The 21,390-nt window shown below is 47.2% G+C and overlaps 2 protein-coding genes across 10 annotated transcripts; both read right to left on the bottom strand.

The window, feature by feature from the left end:
* Positions 1 to 778: 778 nt before the first annotated feature.
* Positions 779 to 3,435, bottom strand: SPEM1 (spermatid maturation 1). The gene is made up of 3 exons (XM_074311791.1): positions 2,149 to 3,435; positions 1,921 to 1,978; positions 779 to 1,693 (listed from the first exon to the last, which is right to left on the bottom strand). The coding sequence occupies exons 1-3, from the start codon at positions 2,284 to 2,286 to the stop codon at positions 909 to 911; spliced, it is 981 nt and encodes a 326-aa protein (XP_074167892.1). The 5' UTR covers positions 2,287 to 3,435; the 3' UTR covers positions 779 to 908.
* Positions 3,436 to 3,549: 114 nt separating this feature from the next.
* Positions 3,550 to 21,091, bottom strand: NLGN2 (neuroligin 2). Of its 9 annotated transcripts, none has more exons than XM_074311781.1 (9): positions 20,710 to 21,091; positions 19,592 to 20,106; positions 15,714 to 16,409; positions 12,641 to 12,697; positions 9,556 to 9,705; positions 9,129 to 9,314; positions 8,589 to 8,781; positions 7,473 to 8,069; positions 3,550 to 6,673 (listed from the first exon to the last, which is right to left on the bottom strand). In XM_074311781.1, the coding sequence occupies exons 3-9, from the start codon at positions 16,153 to 16,155 to the stop codon at positions 5,800 to 5,802; spliced, it is 2,499 nt and encodes an 832-aa protein (XP_074167882.1). In that variant the 5' UTR covers positions 16,156 to 16,409; positions 19,592 to 20,106; positions 20,710 to 21,091; the 3' UTR covers positions 3,550 to 5,799. The 9 variants fall into 9 exon arrangements, with proteins under 9 accessions (XP_074167882.1, XP_074167886.1, XP_074167883.1 ...); XM_074311785.1 differs by lacking the exon at positions 20,710 to 21,091 and having other exon boundaries at positions 3,550 to 6,227; positions 6,390 to 6,673; positions 19,592 to 20,449; XM_074311782.1 differs by lacking the exon at positions 20,710 to 21,091 and having other exon boundaries at positions 15,714 to 16,429; positions 19,592 to 20,448.
* Positions 21,092 to 21,390: the final 299 nt, after the last annotated feature.

The raw sequence follows: 21,390 nt of genomic DNA, 5'->3' as shown, positions 1-21,390 counted from the left end.
TCATTAGGACTATCAGGGCATAGATAGATCAATAGATCTATATTTTCTCTTTTCTAGGATTTGTAATAGGGATACTTGGTGATCTTGCTATTTTTCATGTAGAAAGTATTAGAACAGTATATAAGTGGGGGAGGGGAGAGCGAGGGTTGATGGTGATGGTACAGGTAGTAAGAGACAAAGGCTGATGGGGAAGAGCTGTGGGTGGGTGCCTAACTCAACTTTTGTTGGAGAGAGAATATGGCTCTATGTCATACTGGAACAAAGAAGTGGGAAAGACTAGGTTCTTTAGCTCTTGGATGGTGGAAATCAGAAAAGTAGGAGATGTATGGCCTTTGGGCTCTGTTATAGGCATGAATGAAGGGAAAATTTTGCCATATCTATTGTTTTTTTTGTTTTTTGGTGAGGCAATTGAGGTTAAGTAACTTGCCCAGGGTCACACAGTTAGGAAATGCTAAGTGTCTGAGGCTGGCTTTGAATTCATGTTTTCCTGAATTTAGATCTGATGCTCTCTATCCATTGAGCCATCTAATTGTCCCTCCTCTTCTTTTAAACTGGTATGAGGCAGCATGATTCAGTAGGAAGAGACATACAATTGGGTCAGTAGATATAGGTTTGAGGCTCATTCTGCTACTAACTAGCTTTATTATCTTAGACAAATCAACTCAATGTTTTCAGCCATTCAGCTTCAGTTTCCTCATCTGCAAAATAAGGAGAATCATCTTTCTCCATCTCCTTCTCATAGGATAGTGTACAGAAAGTACGTTGCAAGCCACAATACACCATATAAACTTTCAATGGGTATTAGATTCTATCAACAGGAAATCTGCTTTTGGTATCTAGGATCAAGGCATCCCAGACATCAACTACAAGCTAACCCTTATTTTTCCATTTTATTATTCTCCATGACACTACTCCATGGAGTAGTATACCCATTCCTGGCTTGGCTTTTCAGGAGAGTCTGGGGGGCATGCATGGGGCAAGCTGTCAACACCCCTGTTTTCTTTCCATACTTGCCTCTTCTTTTCCCAGCTATTGTACATCACACGGCTTGTGGAGGGCACAGAATTGTAACTTAGAGGTTTAACTGTAACCTGGTGGAGGAGCTGGGAGAAATATCCATACGTGCCTGATTCTGTATTCTCTCTGCAGCTCTGGGACTCAGCATTATGTGATGAAGGCTTACTGGGGTACACATAAGCTTTCAGCTCCATCTTGGACTTTGCTTCCACCCTCTTGGCTGGTCTTCCCAGGTATTGTTGGAAATGCGTCCCAGGAGATGGGGGACAAGCTGATGACTCTTCCCAGTATGCCTGAGGCCTTGGAGAATGAGAAACCTTGTCATCTCCAATGGGAAGCCTGGCATCTAGACATTGTTTAGGTTCTGATGAGAAAACTGAGTGTTGAAAGCAAGAGCCTGGAGGGGTCAGGTCAAGAGTCAAAGAGTCCATAGTGCAGTGGTCAGAGAGAGCAAGGTTCTGACAGACTGCAGGATTCCAACGGGCAGCAGAATTAGGAAAGACAGAATGGTTCCGACAGATAGGAGATTTCCAACAGACAGCAGGATTCTGACACACAGGAGGGTTTCTATAGACAGGGGATTCCCGATAGGCAGGTCTCCATGTCTGCTTCAGTGCTGGCGGCGTGTGGATGAACAGTTTCTTAGGAACAACTGGGGCCAGCTTGAGCATGTTATCTGAAGAATGGGAAGGGTAAGGTGAGTAGAAGACTGGAAAAATGGCATACATCCCTTAGAGGAGTGGGATCCATGTCAAAGTCTAATACTGCAGCATCCAGATCCCTGAGAGGGATCGATCATGAATTCTTAAGAGCTAAGGTCTGAGGGGAGAAATGATTGGGTCTCTGACCAGAGGAGAGGGATAAAGAAGTAGCCTGGGATCCACTCAAGACCCTGTTACTTACCTTCCTGAAAAAATTTATGGAATATTTGGTTGAAAGAGCCCCTAAGGCGGCACCGGAGCTGAGTCAGGGAGAAGGAATGAGTAAATATCCAGGAATCCTGGTTCTCTTACCCCTAAGGACTCTGTAATATGTCTCCCTTCCTCCACCTCTCCCCATCCAAGGTTCTAGTCATCCCTCTGACTTATTCTCTGACACCCTCCCCAAAGATCCCAGTACTCAGGCCCTGACCAGAGTCACCACATTGAGTCCAATGTTGATGAAGATGATGAGGCCCAGGAAAACCAAGATATATTCGCCCAGGTTCTGGCAATTTTCAGAACCACGACTTGAACAGGAATGGGTCCCTTGTTGGAAAGGGTCACCCATGATGGGGGGTCCCAGGGGACCCCCCAGGCCCCCCCCACCTTATTATGAATTTGTTCTGGAAGCCAGCAGTTATGGGGGAAAGGTGAGTCACAATGGGATGGAGGCATCACAATAATCAAGTTCCCAGGGTTTTAATAGTTTCCCCACCACTAGGGTTCTGCTGCATGTAGCCCCAGCTAGACTAAACACTCCTCAAACATGTCTTGCCCCATCTCTCCCCTTTCAAGTAGGCCTTTAAGTGCAAACCATAGCCACTTTCAACATCTCCCCTTTTTTGAGGAAGCTCCTGTAATTAACTTCACTGAGCTTCAATCTCCTCCCTTGCCTTCTTAGCCTCTGCACAATTGTTTGCAGTCATTTGGACACAGCTAAAGGCTCTTAGCTGGCTCTTTTCACTTTGGGAGTTGGGGCCAGGACTCTCTCCTGGACTGGATGAGGAAGATGCTGTCCTTTCACAGCATCAGGTTTGCTCTGTCTGATGTCTTGCTGTTTGTCTTAGATCCCCTGTCTCCCACCACATAAAGATAGGCAGAGGAAAATTTCATGATTGGCAGGAGGGCTAGTGAGATAGGGTACAAACAATTCCTAATAACTAAAATATAAATCGGACTAGATGATCTCTCCAAGGTCCTCTCCAGATTAGGGATTCTGTGCTTCCAAAGGGCAATGATAAGCTAGGTTGGATCTGGAGGAGATTGAAGGATTATATAAAGATTATTTGAAGGGACTGAGGCATTTTGGCCTGAAGATGAGAAAGACTTGGGGAAGATGCTAGCAGTCTTCATGTCTTTCAAGTAAGGAATTTTTGTTTTTCAGCTCTAGAGAGGAGAGCTAGGAGCAAATGAGTTAAAATTCCAAGAAAATTTAGGTTTTTATGAAAATAACAATTAGGATTACCAGAAATAGGTTGGACTGCCAAAAGAAGTGATTACCTCTCTCTCACTGGAAACCTTCAAGGAAAAAGCTGGGCAACTAACCTTGTCAGATTATCTCATTGAAAAGATTCTCTCCCTAGTTCAGGAGTTAAATCAGATATCTTCTAAGCTCCCATCTGACTGACATTCTGTGAAATTGGATTTTCTGTTTTTGTGTGTTTGTTGGGAGCAGGTGGAAGCAAAGCTTGGGTACCTACTTCCTTTAGTCCCAGGATGTTTTTGCCTTTCTCTGATGTGCATTTCCCTCAATAGGAAACTCAGTCTCACTCCCCAAACCAGTCTCCCTCAAAGACCCATATATGCACCAACCCCCCATAGCAGGCATGACTAATAGTTAAACTTTTATATTTACAATAATTCTCTTCATCATCTTTTGCCAGGTTTAAAAACGTGTACAGAGCTGCTAGGGTAAGGGATTTGTGGGCAAGGTGGGTAGGAGAGAGATGAAGACTTAGAGGAAAATTGGGGCCTCTGTGGCTCAATTGTATGATACTCCAGGTCCATAGCAGTGCCCCTCTTGTGCCCCAAAGCTGTAGGCATATCTATTGGGTTTCAGGGTCAAGGTCCCTAGAATCTGAGTATATGACTCTCCAAAGAAAATGAGGGATCAAAAGGACCAAGAGGTGGATATGGTGAATGTCTATGAGGAAGAAGGCAAGTTCTAGGTCAGAAGTTGGGGAGACAGGATGAGGTTTAGGTTTGGGGTGTCATTAGAAGAGCACAGACTCCCTCCTGTCCCCATCTGATTTGGCACAAAATGCCCCCAAGAAATTGGGGGCACATTTTTTCCTTATTTCCTCTAAAACCTTAAATACTTTTAAAAACCTTTTCAATTCTTCCCCACTGGTGACTCCAATTCTCCTTTTTTTTAGGATTTTCAGAGAAGAAACCTTATTTCACTTTGCCACTTTCAAATTCTTCTTGCTAACACCTTCTTCAGACACTTCTGGTAGCCCTGGAATGGGTTTCCCTATTTCTCAGTATCAGATCCCATGTAATCCCTACATTGTACTAGACCTCTGCTCCCTGCTGAAAATCTATTTTCAGGTCGATTTCCACCTCCAAATTCCTCACCCAGCCCAACCAAGGGCTCAAAGGATCTGAAGGAGAGGGTGGGAAAGCAAATAAGTCTATCTTAGGCAAGGGGAGAAAGAAGCAGAAAAAAAAAAGAGGAAAAAATTAAACCATAAAAAGAGCTGAGGGAAGAGAGGGGTGGAGTGGGGAAAAGAGAGAAAAAAAAAGAGAGAGGAACTGAGGCAGAGAGAAAGATGAGTAGGGGCACAAAGTTAGGTCTTCTTATCTTTGTTTACCCTCCCCATATATCTCATTGGCCCCCAGAGCCTCCTCCCTCCCCCTTCCCTGGGAAAGAGTCCTTGGCACTTGGGGGTAGGGTCTGACACACTTCAAACCCTTAAGTTTGGCACAGATGAATGCTGGTAAGAGGGGTAGGGGGAGGACTGCCCCCTAGATCCTGGTCTGGGACTTTGGTCAAGCAGGCATTGCCATCTTAGTCCCCACATCCACCCCAGCCATCTGTTGATTTCAATATCTCCATGAGTGGGAAGGGGGGTGTGTATCTCCTCCCCACCCCCTAGAATTTGTACAAAATAAAGGGCAACTTTATTATGTTGTCTGCAGCTAACTCCCCATGGCTTCTCTTGGCCTTGAATTTCTTCTTATCCAATGTCCAGGAAGGAATTTGGGACTGGAGCCAGTTCACTGGGGATGAGGGTTGGAAATTGGGGGAGTCCTGGGCAGACAGGGGCATCCAGATGGAAAAACACACATCCACATGCAGTAACATGTCCGCACAGGAAACTCACTTTCCCCATATGACATGTCCATATGGGAAACCGCATGTCTGATGCTCACAAGCAGCATGGGTCCACATAGTTACACTCTTCTCCCTCCCACCCAATGGTAAGTCTGTGCCTACATGTGGAAGACTCATGCCTACACAGGAGAACATGCTTCATCAAAATGATGCCATTAGAAAAAACATGATTCACTGGGTGTCCCTGTGATCACCTTACCCTTCTTTCCTGGGTGTCAATCCTTGGATTGGTAGGCATTCCAACTTTACATTGACAGGTATAAAAATGCCTGCTCCCAAGGTTTCCTTTAGAGAGTAAGAGTTTCTGGGGTCTAAACCCTGGAAGGAATTTCCTTGAGGGGGGGGCAAAAAGTGTCCAGGGTGGCCCCCAAAATCCACTCTGAATGTGGGAAAACATGCCCCATTATAGGAAAATAGACCTCCATGTGAAAAAGCAGGCCTTAAATGTGAAAACACACTTCCTCACACCATAAGACCTGTGTCCCAGTAGGAAAAGTCATCCCACGTTAAGTCTGAAGGCTGATGTCCAGATAAGAAATCATATCTCCATGGGCAGAGTGTGCACTTCTTGATGTGAAAACTTGTGTGCACCTTAATAAGGTGCTTTGACATGCTTGGGTGGGCACCCCAGCACCCACAATTCTTCTCAACCCAACCCCTAGACTCCATGATCATTGTTGAGTCTCCCTTCCTGTCTGGTTTGGGGAGAGCTAAGCGAAGTGCTCCCTCTCCCAATGCTGCCCCCTATACTCGAGTGGTAGAATGGGGATGGGGTAGCGTGTTGTTGTGGCTGGCAGTGGTTGGGGGAGGCAGAGGGAAGGGCCCAAAAGGATGGAGAGTGGGAGGTGGAGGGGGTGGAGGCGGACCTAAACCACTCGGCAGCAGGGTCAGGGCACCAGGGGCAAGGAGAGGCATGTCGTCTGGTGCCCGACGAAGAGCAAGGGTATAATCAGGTGGGCAAGATGGGCGCAGGGTCTCTCCTGGGTCTGCTCCTACACCTCCCCCCCGCTTTAGCTGCAATGATACCAATTCCTCCTCAGGTAGCTCCCGGCCAGCTGTGGGGAGCAGGGGGCCCCCACCAAGCCCTCCTGAGCCTGTGCCCCCAGGTGGGCTGAGCCGCCGGCAACGTAGCTCTTGTCGTCGGTCCCGCTTGTAGTACAGGGCAGCAAAGGCTAGGATGTTGAGGAAGAGCAGTGAGGCACCAACAGCCACAGTGACACTCAACTCTGTGGAGTAGTCCCGTGAATCCCCTGGGAAGCGGTCATAGGCCCGGGGCCCTGGGTCTGGTTCAGGCTCAGGTGGAGTTGTGGCTGGTGGTGGGGGCCGGCGAGTACCTGTGGCTCCAGGGGGTGGGCGAGGGGGCCAGCGCGTAGCATAGGGTGGCAGGCGGGTGGTAGTGGATGTGATGAGTTCAGTGTGCAGATTGTGGAGGTGGGGTACCAGCTCTAGCCAGAAGGCCACCTTGTTGGCACGGTAGTTGTCCCGGACCCGGGGTTTGAGGCCTATATGCAGGTACTGCTTCTCCTTACTGTTGAACTTGCTCCACACGACCTCCTCAAAGCGGTTGGGCTTGGTGTGGATGAACTTGGTATCCTGGGGAACTGGCTGGTTGGGGTCACTGCAGGGATCGGGGAAGGAGAGTGGAGGAGTGAGATTTCAAAGGCCCAGAAAGAAAGGCAGTGAGAGAGATAGAGATTTATCGAAAGCAAAGAGATGTATACTGTGAGAGAAATGTCGAAAAGAGAAAGAGACATATGGGAAGATATAGATGAAACCAAGGGAAAAATAAGCAGAAATATCAAAGGTAATAGAGAGATGGGCGGACAGAAGAGGATATAAAAGGACTGACAGAATCCAAAAGCTTAGAGATACAGAACAAGAGAAAAGGGGAAGATTAAAAAAAAAGAAAGAAGTATCAGCATAGCTGGTGGCAGAATAAATTAGGAAAGAGATATGGAGATAGAACAGGAGGTAAAGTAAGAGGAGAAAAAGAAAAGGAAAAGGAAAAGGAACAGTGGTGAGTAGAGGAATTGGGAGAAGGTGAGTAAATCAGAGAAAGAATCAGGCAGATAAGCACAGAAAAACACATGAGAAAATGGACAGGTAAAAATTAAAACAGAGCTAGAGATGGGTAAAGAGAAAGAAGGAAACAGAAAAATACATAGGAAGAATCATACAAGAGGATGAACACTAAGAAGGGAATAGGCAGACAAAGATAGACAGAAAAAGACAAGTGGAAGAGGAGAAAGAAAGGGAAAGGACAATAGTGGGGAAAGGAGGAAATAAAAGGGGAAGGAAATGATACACAGAAAAATAAAGAATAGATTCCACCATAGAGAGACATCCAGGACCTCCCTATCCCTTGTTCCTCCTCCAAAAGTGGACACCCTGCCCTCCCTCTGCCTCCTCCCCCTCACCCAGTCTTGGCGAAGTTGGTCCAGTAGGTCATGACAACAGCGCTGAGCATGACATCATTCTTGGAGAAGTTGCAGGGAAAGAGATCCGTGGCACCCACCATGGGCACCCCAAACACGTAGGGCAGCTCATCACCATGAGCTGCATCAGCCCACTCAGGCCTGCCCTCTGCCTGGCAATGATGGTAGAAAGTATAGAAATATACAGGTGATTGGTAATCAGCATGAAGCTTTGCAGTAGCCACGGCTGGGGCCACCCACTGGTGGTCAGTAAAGAGAGCTAGGAGCGTCTTCCGCCTCATTTCACCATTGTCCCGGTCAGCCCAGTCTGTGTACATGAATTTGATGGTTTCTCTCAAGACATCCTTGCCCTCAGGGTAGCCATAGAGGTTGTCCACAAAATTGGAGACTGTGAAGTCAAAGGCGCTAGCTGACACACCATCCTCGCTCTCGGCTGAGTCCTCCACAAACTTCAAGCCCTCACCTTGGTTGACGCCAATCAGCATGTCATAGTTGAGAAATTCACCCTGCTGCATCAGGATCTCTGGGTCATCTGGGACCACGTCACCATCCACCACTGGACCAAAGGCAATGTGGTAGCTAGAAGAAGAAAGCCAAGACTAATCTTTAGGAAGATTCTGTTCCCTTCCTAGGCTGGTGAGTCACCAGACCACCAACTCTTCTGAGATCAAATGCTACAGGCTCTTTCTGGGATTCTTATAGTTTAAACATGGCTCCTCTCCCCTATATACTTCATCTATTGACTCTTGGCATTTTCACTTTCTCTTGCCTGGAATTCCCTATCTTGGCTTATCTGGCTTCCTTCAAGTCCCAGCTAAAATTCTACCTTCTACATGAAACCTTTCCCATTCCCCTTATTTCTAGTGTCCTCTCTCTATTATCTCCAATTTATCTTGCACATATTTTCTTTGTACATAGTTGTTTGAATACTATCTCCTCTATGGGATTATAAAATCCTTGAGAGCAGGGATTGTCTTTTAGCTTTCTTTGTATTGCCAAAATGTCCCTTTAGTCCAGTACCTGGTACATAAAGTAACTAACTGGATCAGTCCTGTCCCCCCAGACCCTGGGAACCAGGAGCACTGGACTCCCCCATACCGAGCTGGTTGCACATCCTGATCAACAAGCTCTCGAGAAGGTTTTCTTCGAAGACATTCCACAACCTCAGCATTTTCTTCCTGGTTACAGCCTACCTTGGCTGCCAACAGTTGTGTGTACTTGAGTGGCTGGTAGTTTACAGACCAGCTGGAAATGGCTGTACCACTCTGGGCAATGGCTTTCTGGAACAATCCTGGTGATGAGAAGTAGGGAAATGCAGATACACACATACACACACACACACACACACACACAGAGGAAGGACTGCAGTGGATGAGGGAGCTCTGCAGCACTCACCAGCAGCAGGGATGGGACCAGAGAGACATATTTAGGACTTCTTAGAAGAACTAGATGCAGCTCAGCTAAGGGGGAAGGAGCGAAGAAAAAGGAGGCTGTCCCCCAGGGAAAGTCAAATGGGATTAAGGAGAACAGAACAGTGGAAATCTTTGGAAAGGGGAATCAGGAATCCCTGGGACTGGCCTAGAAGGGATCGGGGACGAAGACACCTGGGTCTCCCTAAAACAACACGCCAGTCAGTACCTTCAGAATGATGAGAGAGAATAAGCAGGTTAACACATGAGGCTCCAGCTCCGGAGCCAAAGATGGTAATTCTCTCTGGGTCACCTCCAAAGTGCCCCACGTTTTCACTGAGCCAGCGCAGCGCTTGGATCTGGTCGAGGAGCCCGTAGTTACCCTTGGCAGCCTGGTCCCCTGTGCTGAGGAACCCTGGGGCAGGGTCAGAGGGTAGGGAAAGAGGGAGATCTCAGGGAGGTGACGGTACCCCCTCGACCCTGGCTGGGAAAAGCCCCATCCGCATGCCTGGTGCAAACGCCCAGCATATGGCTAGCTACAGCCTTTCTGGGCCAGAACATCCCAACCCTGCCCTCCCTCCCTCCGTCCCTCACTGCCTCCTCCCGTACAGCCTTGGCAAAGGCTGCTCTCCATCCCACGCACATCCCGCCCTCACCGAGCACACCGAGCCGGTAGTTGAGGGTGACCACGATCACGTTGCCATAAGCGGCCAGGACGGAGCCGTCAAACATGTTCCCAGTTCCCTCCATGTAGGAGCCACCGTGGAGGAACAGCATCACCGGCTTCTTCCCCGAGTCCCGGATGTCTGGTAGGGGCGGAGCCACAGCGAGGGGTGGGGTCAGGGAGGAGCCGCGGGGATGAGGTGGGTTCGAGGGTGGAGCCACATTGAAAGGAGGGGTAGAGGGCAAAGACATAGTGAGCAGCCAGGTAGGGACAGAACCACAAAGAGGGGTTGGGTCACGGAGAAAGTCGGGATGGAGGAAAGAAACACAAGAAAAAAGGGTGTGGGGAGTACATGAGAGATTCCAAGAGAGGGGCAAGGTGAACACAGGCGTTTTAGGGAAGATCGCATTGCATTTGGCTCATAATCCTATGTCAGAGGGTGCAGGTTAATTAAGAGGAAAATAGTTCTCTTTCCAGAAAGGCAGACAGAACAAGAGATGCTGGGGCCAGAAGAGTGGGTGAAGTGTAAAACAAGGCCACAGTTACCCTCCCTGGAGGGCCCTCAGTCCCAGAGAGAACAAGGTGGCCCTTTGAATAATAGGGACCCCAATCATGGATGCACACAGCCTCAGGCCAGGCAGGTGATCCAGATTCTACCCCTGCCCAAATCCAGACTTGGTTCTTTGTGCTTTGTTAGTTTTCCCCTACACTGCTGAAGGGTAATCATGTAATCCCATCTAGAGAAGAGAGCACCTCTAGATCAGAAGGCCTACCACTTCATGAATAGCCTACCTAAGCTCAACATGATTTGTATCCCTCTAGTACCCTCTCCCCATTTCTAAAGGAATCCTTGTTGCTAGAATGGAGCAGACCCTTTTGAAAGGGTAAGAGAAGTTACAGGATGTTCATTTCTATAGCCTCAGCCTTCTACTGTTCCTTCAGGAATATGCAAGGCTGGAAGAGGAGGGTGTCAGGTTTTTGGGTTCTTGGGGGAGGGTCAGCCTCCTCCTCACCCTAATTACTTTCTAGGGCATCTCTTTAGTTGTCATGGCAACACCCCCAGCCTAATTAATTTGGCCGAGGGAATGTTGGGGAGAGGCTATGAATGGGCTAATGAAGTGAGTGAACACCCAAACTTCATCAAAAATTCATATTCTCTACATATCTTACATATCTCCTATGGGATAATACGTCAATCAATTTACATATCATAAAGTGCTATGATTCTTCTTTACCTTCCATTTCAAAGGGAATTGGCTAGAGCCTAAGAACTTTAATTCTTCCTTCTACTCTAGGGATCTCTGAGATTTGGTTATCTTGCAAATAGAAGGGACCAATTTAACACCAGGAGATTCCTTTCCCTTCTTTACTCTCCAAAGTTATACAAGCTAACAATCAGGACGGAGGTGACTGTTATCTAATTCTAGGACATCTGCCAGAAAAACCCAAGAGCTTTCCCAAATCCTTAATGCCCTTACCTATACCACAATTCTCTAACATGCTCTTCTCTTTCCTGCAGAAACCCCATTCGTCTCCTGGATCTTGATACTTAAAAACAGACATGAAGTCTCTTAAACTGCTCTCTTAAACTTCACAAGTTTGACATACTTGCTAACACAAATTTTTATCTATCTGCTTTCTTAGGTCTCCTTGTTAAAACTTCATCCAATTCCTAAAGTGCACTTCCTAATATAATTTCCTGATCATCAACAAATTGTGGAAACATCTTCCACCTTGCTCTTGGACAAAAGTAAACCATTTCTCATTATCTATCCCTTCCTTTCCAAATTCTTCATTCTAGTTCAGAGAAGTATAGAATGTCAGAGCTGGAAGGGATTAGAAACATCTTCTAATTAAACAATTTATTTCAAAAGAGGAAGCAGAGGCCCACAGAAGTAACTTTTCTATGTTCACATTGAGTGTGAGTTAATGGCAAAAACTACAGCTCAGGCCTTCTGATTCACATGCCAATACTCTTACTAACAAGACTTTCCTGCTCTTTCACTTGCTTTCTATCTCCAGCTCATCTCTCCCAACCATCCAACATGTACAGAACACAAACCCTCCCATCTACCCATCTACCATCTACTATATCATAGGATACTTTCTTTAAATCAGTTTCCCTCTCTTAAAAACCACGGCTGTACCCTCTGAACCTAGTGCTCATCCCCTCTCCCCAACATGCCCTCCCCAGCCCAGCACCACCACTCTCCCAGTGTGGGGGGAAAGGGGAGGCAGAGGGGTGCAAGGCAGGGCAGGGAAGGGTAGAGGCAAGGGGCAAGAAGAATTCAAAAACAATAATGACAACAAAAAAGAGATCAAGAAAGAAGAAAGAAAGAAAGTAAAAAAACCCCAAAAGCAAGAAAATCATGGGCCAGATTCAACAAGAAAAGAAAAAACAAAAACTTTTTTGGGGGGGGGAGAAAAAGAAAAAAATTATTTTCATTTTCAAAATTTTGCAGCAAAATTTGGGTCCCGTTTATAAAAAGTTCCCACTTTTTATGATTGTTTTCAAATGTCACTGTTATCTGAATCTCACTTTTTCTCCAGTACTTCAAATTGTGTGAGTTTCTAATTTCTTAAAAAAAATTATCCATTTCCCCCAAACTCTCCCTAATTTCCAGTTTTTCCAAATTTCCCGCTTGATTCCAAATTAAATCCCTCTAAGGTTTTACATTTCCAAAGATGTCTAAAGTACCAAAGTTTTGCCAGTTTCTTTTAAACTCTAAAAATATTCCAATTTCTTGATTCTTTTCATGATTCTAACACTATAATTTCTTTTGATGGTCTTCCATTAAAAATCTTTAAGAAATTATTTTTATCCACATTTTCAACTGGGTCTAAAAATTTATACAATTTTTAATTTTTTATTTGCAAATTAAAAAAAAAAATCCTTGCTCATAATCCTTTCCTTTTCTCTCTGTATGTATGTGTATGTCTGACTGTAAAGAATGATTGTAAAGGGACCTTAGGAATTATGAGATTTTAGTCTGGGTAATTTTGGGTATGGTAGGCCAGGGGATCCTGTGTGTCATTGTCGGCAACCACATGCAGCAGCGGCATTTTAAAAAATCTACCTGTGTCTGGCGGGGGCGGATTGAGCGTCGACTCGTCACGTTTTTTTGTGATCGGACCTAAGACCGGGAACACAAAACAGAGAAAAAAGGACAATTTTGTGGGGAAAGATGGGGGGGTGGGTTGGGGAGGTAGTGGATGGGGGGGGAAGGAGAGAAAGCAGAAAAGAGGGTGGGGTGGGAAAGCAGGGGGGAAAAAAACGAGCCAAAAAAGCAAAATGTGTTTGCAAGAAAAAGAAACCAAGAAAAGATAAAAATGCTTCTACATCCCAATTTTGCTCCCCCCACCTCGGGAAAAAAAAAAAACACACCCAAAAAAGGCTGTTTATTCTTTTTTGTGGGAGTGGGGTTGGAGGGGGCAGGTGTGGCTAGGCCTGGGGTGGGAGGTAAGTGGGTGGGCTTAAACCTGTCATAAGAGATATGTTGCATTTGATTAGAAAGGACTTGTTCGTTCAGTTTGTTGGCTCATTGCTGGAAAATTAAATGATGTTAGGAGATGGGGCAGGAAGGAAGGGGGAGTCCTGCCTAGGAGACCCTGCTCCTTATCACCCTTCCCACTCTGCAAATGATAATGTCACCTTTTTCTCTCCTTTCCCAAGTTGGATAAGTATGGGGGATGGTAAAGCAAAAGGAAACCTAAGCATTTCTCTTCAAGATATGGAAGTCAGGAAGCATGACCCTGTGCCCTCTGTAACACTTGCCCAAGGCTGGTTAGGGTTCAGGTCAGCAACAGTTTTACTTCTAGCATTTCCCTTCCTTCCTGACTTACAAGCCTGGTTTCTCCAACTTCATAGCCCCAGCTCAAGTGCCCCTTTCTTCAAGAGCCCTCTTTTCAACTCAAGGTGGGATAAACAGAAAAAATGGATAATCTAAGTTTTGTCCTCCCTATACCATTCCTTTAATTTTTCTCAGGGATCTAAGTCATTACCTGGGGTACCAGTTCACCCTCTTCCAAGATACTGCTCTCTTCAAGGAGAAAGTGGAAATTGCCTACTGGAATAGTCCATAACCCTAGACTTCATACCCAACTTTCCAACCCCATCAACTGTGTCATTCCCAAACCCCACACTCTCAGAGACCCAGACCTTGGAAGATGAAGGGGCCTTTTTGTTCTGGAGAGAGTGCATGGAATGAGAGAGGTATAGCTCCAGAGAAGAAAGGGGTGGTAATAAGGACTGGAGAGGAATAGAAAACAGGGTCCCAGCTCCCAGGGAAAGCCAATCATCTAGCACCATGATTTATGGGCTAGAGACTTCAATTAAACTTAAGTATTCTCTGGTGATGGGGCAGGGGATGGGTCCTGCAGAGTAGGACTACTACGGGACAAATAAGTTTGCTTTAGTATAGGAGTACATCAGTGAAATACCTTTTGGAGGAAGTGCAATTTCTGGGTTTGAGTGATATTGTGGAGGCAAAGAGAAATTTTGAGTGGTAAACTGAAGTATTTATGGGATAGATTGTTCATGGGAGGAAGTTGAGATATGTTAAAGGAAGTTTTGCTACAAAATGTATATGTGAGGTTGGGATAGTTTGCAAGTGTCTAGGTGGTAGACTGTATGTTTGGAATGGTAAATTATGAGGACATTGGAGATATTCTTATTGAATTGGGAATAATGGAGATAAATTGCATATATGTATATGAAGATTACTAGTGGTAGATTGTGCGGGGGACATTTGTGTGCAAGAGGATTGATGGATATTATGGGAAGCAATATTGGGGGGTAAATTACATGGGCCTATGGTTTAAGTGGAAGATTGTGTGTCTTTGTAGGGACTCTTTGCTAGAGTAAGCTAGGGATTCTTTGTGTGGGTATGAGATATTATAAGGATAAATTGTGTATGTGACTAAGTGGATTATGGAGGTAAATAGTATATATATTGAGGATGGGAGGATTATTTATATGCTGGGAAATATATGCATATCTGGGAAGTGTTAAAGTAGATTTGTGAACTTAGGGGGATACTGAAATAATTTTATAGGGAACTATGATATATGTTTGAGGAGATATAAGGGTAGGTTGAATATGAGGAAATGTAGAGAATAAATTGGACTTCCATCACAAGTAGTATGGGGGGGGCAGCATAAATTAAATAGTGCATATGGGAATTAGATTGTATAAATGCATGAGATTAAATTGTGTGAATGCATAGATAATTTGGGGAATAAATAATCTGTTTGGAGGGATTGTCAAAAATAGCTCATGTACATGGATAGATGATATGTAAGAATTGGGGTGTTTGTGTCAGGAAGTTAAAAAGCATTTAAGGTCTTACTCTGGATATTTGAGGATTGGAATGAATAAAAAGCATTTAGAGAGTAAATTGTGAATTCATATAGGGGTTAGTGGGATTTGGGTATTTTCTGCTTCCTTGATAAAGAGAGTACTGAGAGTACTGAGAATCGATTTCTTAGCTCAGGGTTGGTATTTTATCTTAAAGGTAATATAAATGCCTGGTAAGAACTGTCTGATTTTCAGAGGGTTATTTAATTTTGGAGTGGGTAAGTAGTTCAGAAAATGCCTATATCCTTTAGGAATATTTGGTTGGGAAGGCAGGACAATTGGAAGCAGGTAAAAGAGGAAGGAGAGGGAAATGGGTAGGGAGAGTCGTAGGAGAGTTTTTTCAAATAGAAAAATTATCTTTATCAAATAGTTTGGTTTTTTCTTTAGGACACTAGAGAGTCCAAATGGCATATTTGCTTATGAAGTGAGTATATATGGTAGTGTGGGGCATTTAGGTATAACATGTTCTGGAGTGCTGAAGCATATATATATATAATATGCTTTGATACTTTCTGGATCATGTATGGGAAATGTTTGCATGTATTTTCTGGGATAAGGATGTGGTATAAGACAGGTGTGTGGGAATAAATATATCTGGGAGAGAAGAGGGACAGAGAGAGAGAGAGAGAGAGAGAGAGAGAGAGAGAGAGAGAGAGAGAGAGAGAGAGAGAATAAGAATTATTTGCTTGGATGAATAAGTGCCTGTGGGTGGAATATGGGATCTGTATATGAAGGGGCACATGTGTGTCAGACCTAGAAAGGGGCAGACTTGTACCACCAGTCTCTGCCCTTACCATCCTCAGTGGGTACGTAGAGGTTGAGGTACAGACAGTCCTCACTCTGATTCTGCACGTAGCCAGCGGCAGCCTCCAGGTTGTCCGTGAACCAGACCGGGAGCATGATGGCTGGGAGGGCGCCGTGGAGGTTCTGGGGGCAGGCAGGCGGGAGGGCGGTAGCGTTCCTCACCCCAGGCCAAGAGGCTGGTGCCTCTGGGGGCTGGAAGCGTCGGGCCCCCAGAGGGGGTGTGGCGTAGGGTACCCCCAGGAACTGCATCACTGGGCCCAGGATCTCGTTGTTGAGTTCTCTGCGAACTCCCCGCACGCGTCCATACGCAGTGCCAACCACTGGGAATCGTTCCTCCCCAGCCCCAGGACCCCCTGGGATACCCCCTATTGGTCCCCCTCCTCCCCTTTGAGCCCCCACCAGCCCCACCAGACACAGCACCAAGAGCCACATGCTGATTGGGGGGGACCCCCCTCCCTCCCTGGGATCCCCCCCTCGGAGAGAGAGAGAGTGAGGGGGGGAGAGGGAGGGAGGTCCCCCCCTCTCCCCAGGGGGAAGGATGGGGAAGGGGAAAAGGGGGAAGGAAAGGGGGCAGGGAGGGAGGGGGAGTTAAATCGGGGAGGAGAGAAGTCTGTTGCGCTCCATGGAGAGAGCAAAGGGTGGGGAATGGGGGAGGGTAGATGGTAAGTGGGGGAAAATGGCAGGACCTAGAAAGATAAAAGAGTAGCTTGGGGATGGAGAGACAGAGGGATATAGAAAAAGAAAGAAAGAAAGAAAGAAAAGAAAGAAAGAAAGAAAGAAAGAAAGAAAGAAAGAAAGAAAGAAAGAAAGAAAGAAAGAAAGAAAGAAAGAAAGAAAGAAAGAAAGAAAGAAAGAAGAAAGAAAGAGAAAAAGAAAGAAAGAAAGAGAAAGAAAAAGAAAGAGAAAGAAAGAAAGAAAGAAAGAAAGAAAGAAAGAAAGAAAGAAAGAAAGAAAGAAAGAAAGAAAGAAAGAAAGAAAGAAAGAAAGAAGGAAGGAAGGAAGGAAGGAAGGAAGGAAAGAAGGAGAAGAAGGAGAAGGAGAAGAAGAAGAAGAAGAAGAAGAAGAAGAAGAAGAAGAAGAAGAAGAAGAAGAAGAAGAAGAAGAAGAAGAAGAAGAAGAAGAAGAAGAAGAAGAAGAAGAAGAAGAAGAAGAAGAAGAAGAAGAAGAAGAAGAAGAAGAAGAAGAAGAAGAAGATAGAAGGAAAACAGGAGGGGAAAAACAGAGAGAAGAGAGAAGTGGTTAGTTAGAACTCAGATTTTGCATTATTCCCATCCCTCCCACCAACCATTCAACCCTACCACCCCCAGAACAGACACTAGACAAGGGATAAGAGGAGCCAGGTTATGGTCAGTAATTGGTTAAGGCACTTAGGAAGGAGCTCAAGTCAGCATAGATTTGGGTCCCTGAAGCTTTACAGCATAACTCTCTTTGGATCCCCACATAGAGCCTTCATACTTCCTATAGCCCCACCCATGCTCAGGGACTGAGGAGTCCAGACACACACACACACACACACACAGAGAGAGAGAGAGAGAGAGAGAGAGAGAGAGAGAGAGAGAGAGAGAGAGAGAGAGAGAGAGAGAGAGAGAGAGAGACAATAAAAAATACCAATTCATTAATTAGCAGGAAGTGGTGGTTTGTTTATCCGTGTTAATTACTTTGGAGCTATAATTTAACCACCATAGCAAATTCCCCACTCCCACCCTTAATCTGAGGTAGTGACTGGGACCCAGTTTCCAAGCCCCCAGCTTCTTTTCTTCTCCATTGCTCAGTAACCAAGGGGACTTAGGTATCCAGCCCTCCAGCTGTCATACATCTTCTTTTACATAGCTGCCTTCTTTCTCTTTCCCCTAAAGTTCAAGGTTTCCAGTGAGCTAGGGACTGGACAACTGAAAACCTAGATTTCTGACTGGGGAGGAGGGCTTATATGGGGATTGGGGGCAATTTCTGGGGATGTATGATCCTGGTGCTGGTTGCCAAGACAACCGGATGCTGCCCCGCAATGTTACCGCGGCAACCAGCTGCAGCTTTAACCCTGGAAGGAGGCTAGGGGGTGGAGAAGGGGCCATGAAGAGCTTTGGGACCAAAGATACTGGGATCTCTTACTAGGAATGGGGGCTGGAGGAGTGAGAGGGAGAAAAAATCCCAACGACTGGGACACCAGACTCCTGGTTCCTTTTCACTCTTAGTGCTAAAATAAAAGAGCCTGTATTGTTGGGGGGGGGGAGTAAGGTGGGGTGTCAGAGAAGCCTGAAGGCTCCGCCTCTTGCCCCCCTTGTTGGCCAATCCTAGTATAGCACTAGTGACCCAGGCCTGCAGACTCTGGTGAATAGGTAGGGAGGGAGAACTACTGATGCTGGAATGGTGGGGGTGGGGTGGGGTAGAAGGCTTTCCATGAACACAGTAACTGCCCCTTGACAGTGTTAGTTTCTACTCACTCTACTCTTCTAAGTTCCCCCCCAAATAATTGGAGATTCCTTACTGGCACTGGGTTGCCACCTACATGCCTTACCTGTTCCTCCACCTCAGTCAAGTACCCCATTCTGTACTAGCCCCAGATCTAACATTTTCTCTTTTCTAGGGCTAAAACAACCAGTCTGTCTGCCTCCCTTATTTCTTTTCTCCCAATTCACTAAGAAGGAACCAAAATCACATAATATTTGTGGATAAAGCACCTGGATCCCTTACAAAAAGCAGAATGTAAGGAAGGGGAAAAATCCAGGATCTGGGGAACCAGATACCTGGGTTATTCTTACATACTCCTTCCCTCCCCCTCCCACTGCCAAAGCTATTTGCTGACAAGGAGATTTCTTTGGGTCATTTTTGGAACCAAGAATGTTTGCATGCCTGCCAGACAAGCTCTCTGCAAGTGTCAATTTATTCTGGAGATGAGGATACAGGAATTCCCAATACCACTCCAGTCTTATCTCTTTTCCATCTTGCCTTTTCTGCTCCCCCCCCCCAAACTCAACTCTCCCTCCTATTCCTTCAGGACCCTGCCCACTCCTGGCATTTCATATCCCAAGTCACTTGGGTCTTGTTTCACTGTTCTCCCATCCCCACCATTCAGCTACTTCTCCACTATCCAATCTCTCTAGTTCTCCCTGCTCTTCTTTCTGCTCCTTCCCATCCCATCTCCCCATTTTTCTTTCTTTTTCTGTATTACATCTCTTTCTCCTAAACCCTTCATCTTCCAACACTCTAATCTTCATTGGTTTCATCCCTTTTCTACCTATATTCTTTTCTCCCTCTTCTCCATCTTTCTCTTTCCCTCCATATCTCTATGCATTTTCCCCTGCATCTCCCTTTTGCCTCAGTCTGTTCCCATCCCTCTTCCCTGTCCAGTTTCTTTCTTCATCTCTCATTTCTTTCGCCTTCCTTTTTGCCAATATCTCCCTCCCATCTCCCTTTCCTCTATTTCTTATACTGTGGTCTCTCTCCTATTTCTCTCCTCCCATTTTATGTCTCCATTTCTCTTCCAATCTTTCTTTCCCCACCCCCTTTCTCCTTTCCAATTTCTCCTTTCCTCTCTCCCTCCATTACCTGCTCAGGCCTGACTCCCCAAACCCAAAGGGAGTTGGGGGACAGGGGTTCAGGCCTCAGCCCCCTCCCTTGCAGTGGAGAAATGGATTGGCCAGGAAGGGGGAGGAGGAGGGGGAGATGGGAACACACGGGGTCTGTGGGCCCATTGAAAGGATCATTCATGGGCTGGAGAGAGAGAGAGACAAAGAGACAGAGACAAAGTGACCAAGACCAAGAAAGAGGGAGAAATGAAGATACAGAGATATAGGGACTGAAGATGGCTAAAGAGAGATATGCAGAGACAGGCACACGGCAGACCCTCTAGGGCCCCTCCCCAGTCTCTTACCTGCCTCAACCCCGGGGCCGTGGCTTCTCCATCTGGGGGTCGGAGTGGGGGAGGAGGAAGGCACACAGGGTCCTTGCAGGGGCCTTAGAGCCTCCAAACCCGGCAGAACGGCCCCCGCCCACAGCGCCTCACCCTACAGGGGAGGGGGATTACCCCAAGCCCCGGGGGCGGGCCGGATCCAGTCGATTCTCAGGGAGAGGAGAGACAGGGTACGAGGCCCGGGAAAGGAGAAGCAGATACCCGCTTAGGAGGGGGCTGGGAACCAGGAATCCCGCAGCGGGGGTAGAGTACGTTGGAGATCGCTGGATCCCTGAAGATATTCAAAAGGGGCTGGGGGCGTCTCCCGATGGGACTTGATGGAGGAAGAATTGAAAATGGGGAGAAGGTGGCGGATCTCAGGGATCCTGAGGGATCGGGGATGGGGGGAGTAGTCTCCGGAGATCCTAAGGGATCTGAGGGCTGTCGGGAAGGCCCCACGCTGAATCCTCTGAACAGGAGGGAATTAGGTCGGAATCCTTAGGAAAGAGGAGAAAGGATCCACTCGGTCTCGAGTAAGGGGGAAGAAAATCCGGGGGAGATCAGAAAAGGTCGGGTTTTGGGTCCCTTGCCGATCTCCCCAACCCTGGGCTAGGGGTTTGGAAGCTGGGTTCCAGAGATGCTGGAATCGGGGAAGGCAGAGCGGGGACAGTGTCCCTCGGGGGATGGCGGATGGGTAGAGGAGAGGAATGGTGGGGGAAGCGCTTAGCTGCTGGGCGGCCCGAACTCCTGGTTCTGCGAGCCGGGGTCCGCCCGCCCCTCGTCCATCCCAGCCCGAGAGTGATGAGCCGCCGGCGGAGCAGCCGCAGCAGCCACGCGCGTCACAGCCCAGCTGCCTCCCCCTCCTCTCTCCCCCCCCCCCCAACTCCGCTGGAGCTCGCTCCTTCCCTCCCTTCCTCCCTCCCTCCTTCCCTTCTTTCCCCGGCCTACAGAGCCTAGCATCTTCTCACTCGGATGCCCTCTCCCTCCACCCATCCCGTCCTCCTTCGATCCCGCCTCCCCGCTCTCTCCCGTCCCCGTTTCCTCCTCTTTGTTCTCCCCACTTCGGGTGCCCCTCGCCTCTCCTTCCCACTTTGGCCCACCTCCCCTGTGCTTCTTGCTCCTTCAGAAACCGTGGCAGTGGGAGTCCGGGCGGAGGTGGAAGAAAGGGGGGAGGCAGTGACATAATAAAAACCTAGAGGCTGAATGAACCGAGTCAGACTAAAAGCAGAGACGGAGATGGAGACAAGCGGCACAAGACAAGTGGGGCTGAAGTGAGAAAATGCTGCAAGGGGTGCCTGGGGTTGGAGGGGGGGGGTCTTCTTCTGGACACTTCTCTCCCTGACCTAGACACTGGCTTGGCCCTAGAGATCTGGGACGTGGGGAGGACTGGACTAAGGTGCTTGGGTGTGGCTTCTAGTAAACTTGGGTAAAGGGCGATGCAAGCCACACCGGGGGAGCCCGGGAAAAAAGGACTTCCTGGCCTCTGGAGGCAAGAGGGAGGAGCCTCATGGGCAGTGGGTGGGGCTTAAAAGAAATAGGGACCAGAATCATCTCTCCCAAGGTAGGCTGGGTTTTCAGCGCTTGAGGCGGAGCCTCTGGCAGTAGGAGGGAGTGATTTCGGACTTCGAGTCCTGCCTTAGGTGGCGTCTCCTCGCTTCCACCCGCCCCTAGCTCATCCTCTAATTGGTTTTCAGTTCTTCCGCCCGCAGGGCATCTCCGCCATTCATCAGCAGCTTCACAAACAATCTTTTCTACTTGGTTGAGGGGTGAAGGTGGTAGAC

This window comes from Sminthopsis crassicaudata, chromosome 4, assembly GCF_048593235.1.
Source record: "Sminthopsis crassicaudata isolate SCR6 chromosome 4, ASM4859323v1, whole genome shotgun sequence".
Classification (NCBI taxonomy): Eukaryota; Metazoa; Chordata; class Mammalia; order Dasyuromorphia; family Dasyuridae; genus Sminthopsis; species Sminthopsis crassicaudata.
Note: the sequence above shows the minus strand (reverse complement) of the source record. Positions and strands in the feature narration are given on the sequence as shown.